This window comes from Ictalurus furcatus, chromosome 28 (assembly GCF_023375685.1).
Source record: "Ictalurus furcatus strain D&B chromosome 28, Billie_1.0, whole genome shotgun sequence".
Taxonomy (NCBI): domain Eukaryota; kingdom Metazoa; phylum Chordata; class Actinopteri; order Siluriformes; family Ictaluridae; genus Ictalurus; species Ictalurus furcatus.
In genome coordinates this window covers 12441361-12444535 of record NC_071282.1, presented here as the reverse complement: position 1 = coordinate 12444535, position 3175 = coordinate 12441361, and the positions used below count along the sequence as shown (strand labels likewise).

At 37.0% G+C, this 3175-nt stretch overlaps 1 protein-coding gene across 1 annotated transcript; it reads left to right on the top strand.

Moving 5' to 3' along the window:
• The first annotated feature begins 417 nt into the window (after positions 1-417).
• Positions 418-2809, top strand: LOC128603297 (uncharacterized). The gene is made up of 4 exons (XM_053617607.1): positions 418-1195; positions 1984-2017; positions 2138-2221; positions 2379-2809. The coding sequence occupies exons 1-4, from the start codon at positions 1085-1087 to the stop codon at positions 2807-2809; spliced, it is 660 nt and encodes a 219-aa protein (XP_053473582.1). The 5' UTR covers positions 418-1084.
• Positions 2810-3175: the final 366 nt, after the last annotated feature.

Below are 3175 nucleotides of genomic sequence, written 5' to 3'. Positions count from 1 at the left end.
AAGCCTGGAAAAGCATCATAAAAGAAGAAAGCAACAGTTTGATGATGTCAGTAGGTCACAGGCTTGATGCAGTTATTGGAAGCAAGGGATGTGCAACCAAATATTAAGTGTCATTTACTTTACTTTACTTCAGGACTTATCTGTTCCTATATTTTGCTCACCTAAAATTGAGTGGTCTAATACAAAAAGTTTTATGTTTTGTTTAAAAGCTGAAATCCTAAACTCTTGCCGTTCCAATAGTTTCAGAGGGGACTGTATGTTGTGATTTTGACCTGGTCTAATTTATTTGTAGAATACTAGAACATGTGGACGAACTTTTTCATATTGAAATATGATTTAGTAGTCCCATGAATAGGTAAGCATACATACCATAGATATCACATTTTTAAACGTGTCACTGAGAATTAAACAAACAAACAAATAAATAAAACACTGACACACAAGACAATGTTGCTCCTGATGGCAGGTGAGCGCCTGGCCATTGGTGCGTGTCTGCGTGCGTGTGTGTATGTGCGTGCGTGTGTGTGCGTGTGCGTGTGTGTGTGAATGAGAAACAGTAAATGCATCATCATCTTGCCAGAGATGTCCCAAACTACCAAATATAAAAATCAAACATTTAGTCATAATGGTGTCATACTTCTTTAGAATATGAAATAAATATTTATTTCTTTTTTAAAAATTTTTTTCTTTACACGTACTGTACTGTACATAATCAACACCTTAAGACTTTCAGAAATGTATCTTGTGCCGGGTATTTTGTTTATTAACGAAATAAGAAAAGCTCAGGCAGTGTGAAAACTGCCCCAGTATAGGCTACAGTATCTGATTCACGTGCGTCGGATTTATTCACACGCCCGTTCACTCTCGTACTTCCATTGCGATTCCTCCTTCATCCGTCCCATTCACGCGTCATCGCGTTTCCTCAGAGGGGAAGGGCGCGTACACACGTTGGGGCGGTCCATTTAACAACGATGGGAATAAAAACAGGACCATGGAAAGAACACAGGACACAGAACAGCAACTTAAAGGAAGACGTCGAAAAGCGAGGACTGCGAACTGGCCGTGGAACAAGGGGAGATAGTTCATGACAATGCAGTGGTGTTGGCACATGAAGCGGCACGAGACGGGAGTACGCCGGGCTACCGGATTCCTGATGGTGATGCTCTGGCTCCAAGCATCGCTACGCGTCACTGAGGTAACGTACCAAACTGCACACTAGCGTACTACATTGTAATGTCACTGACCACGTGGATACAGATGTTGCCGGTGCGCAAAAACGCATGCAACCGCATGCAACATTCTATCCACTGGGAGAAATAAATCCCATCTGTAGCCTATGCGTATTATTTTTCACGTGTTTACACTCAGAAAAATAAGCACTAAACTTTAGCTTTCCTTGTCACTTGTCACTGTGATGATATACTCTAGATTTATATATGGTAATGTACCTTAACTGCACCGTAAGCACCACTGATGTACCTTTAAATATTAGAGTAATACTTTAAAGTTACACCATATGCACTTTTCCAGGTAAAAGAAACCTTTTTTTCCAAGAATGAATTTCCACTTCATATGTAATGCATTATTTCATATATAAATCTCTCAAAACCTTTTTTTTTAGGAGGAGAGTGTTAAATAGTGCATTAATACAAATAACTCCATGTCTATGTCCCCAAATAGATACTATAATACTTATATGCATATTTATAGTATGTCAAAATAGTATATTGACCTCCTGGATAATACACATACACCAAATAATATACACCAAACAAACTCATAATAATCCTCTTTTATACTTTTTGGCCAGAAGCTTATGTAGCTGAGGACTTTAGTATATAGGTATAAAATTGCCTTTATAATTGCTATAAAATTGCAAAACATTTTGTTTTGTGAGTGTTCTTAGGACCCCACAGTATTAGAAAGTTTGTTTGAATATTCTGTACATGTTGAAATTTTTCACTTTACTCCTCTTTATTCTAGGCAGCAATTATTCCGAAGCAATCAGAGGGCCATGGTAAGCTTTTATATTCTACTATTTAGAAGTTCTTTGTTTTAAATTCATTTGAAATACAGTTTAAACTTGTTATGATGTGCACATTTTGGAGGTTGACTTTCTTTTTTTGTTGTTGAGCAGATTACCAGACAGATGTTCAGAGATATGTAGCTGTCCACCCATCGAAGAATACGAGACGTGCTGCAGATACAGTGCGACTTCAGAGTAAGCACCTCAATCATCAGTTACTCTAGTTCACGTTAACAAGAAAACATTTTATTCTTTCTTAATTGTTCAAGCCTTCACATAAACATCTGTTTACATGTACATGAATCGAAGCCAATTTGACCACCATGCCTAAATCTTTCTTCCTCTCTTATAGCTGCAGTTGGACCAGATGGGAAAGTGGTTCCAACTTTATATGAGAACGAAATTTACATTTGGCAGACACACACTATCAATGGAAACCTATTCAAACTGGAGGACAACGGCACGTCCCTTGTTGTGTCTAAGAAAGGCCTATACTTTGTGAATCTGAGAATGGGCTACTATATTCCTGATATGCATACATGTACGAGCAATTTGTTTTTGAGTACCTCTATTAAGCAGCACCATACTTCATACACGAAATGGATAGATGTCATAAACAGCAAAGACACGATGCAATGTGTGGACTACTGGCATCAGTCTGTTAGTTTAAGTCAAGTGGTCAGGTTTGAGAAAGGAACAAAGCTAAGAGTTCTCATAGACCCAGTGAACTATCCTTATATAATTGGGGATACCAGCACTTTCTTCAGTGTCACTCGTCTGTAGTATGGTTCCTAAATTTGAACCCATATTTTGGTGTTGATATTGTGTAATGTTGGGTGAAGCTGTATAATATTTTATACAGCTCCATCCAACATTACACAATATTAAAAAGTTACAAGTTGGTTTTTCAAACACTTATGTGCACAGAGCTAAAAGGAACCATTACTTTTTAAATATATAATATTTGTTTGCATTTTGCTTGTTTCAGTAGAAGTTTTCTGAACTACAACGTAGAAATTCTTATTAAATTCCACAACATGTTTCCATAAGGAATTCATATACTGAATATCATATATTGAATAAAAAGTAAGGCCTTCTTGTTATTAGTCTTTTATGATATTAAATGGCCCAGAATTTTTATGGTTTTCA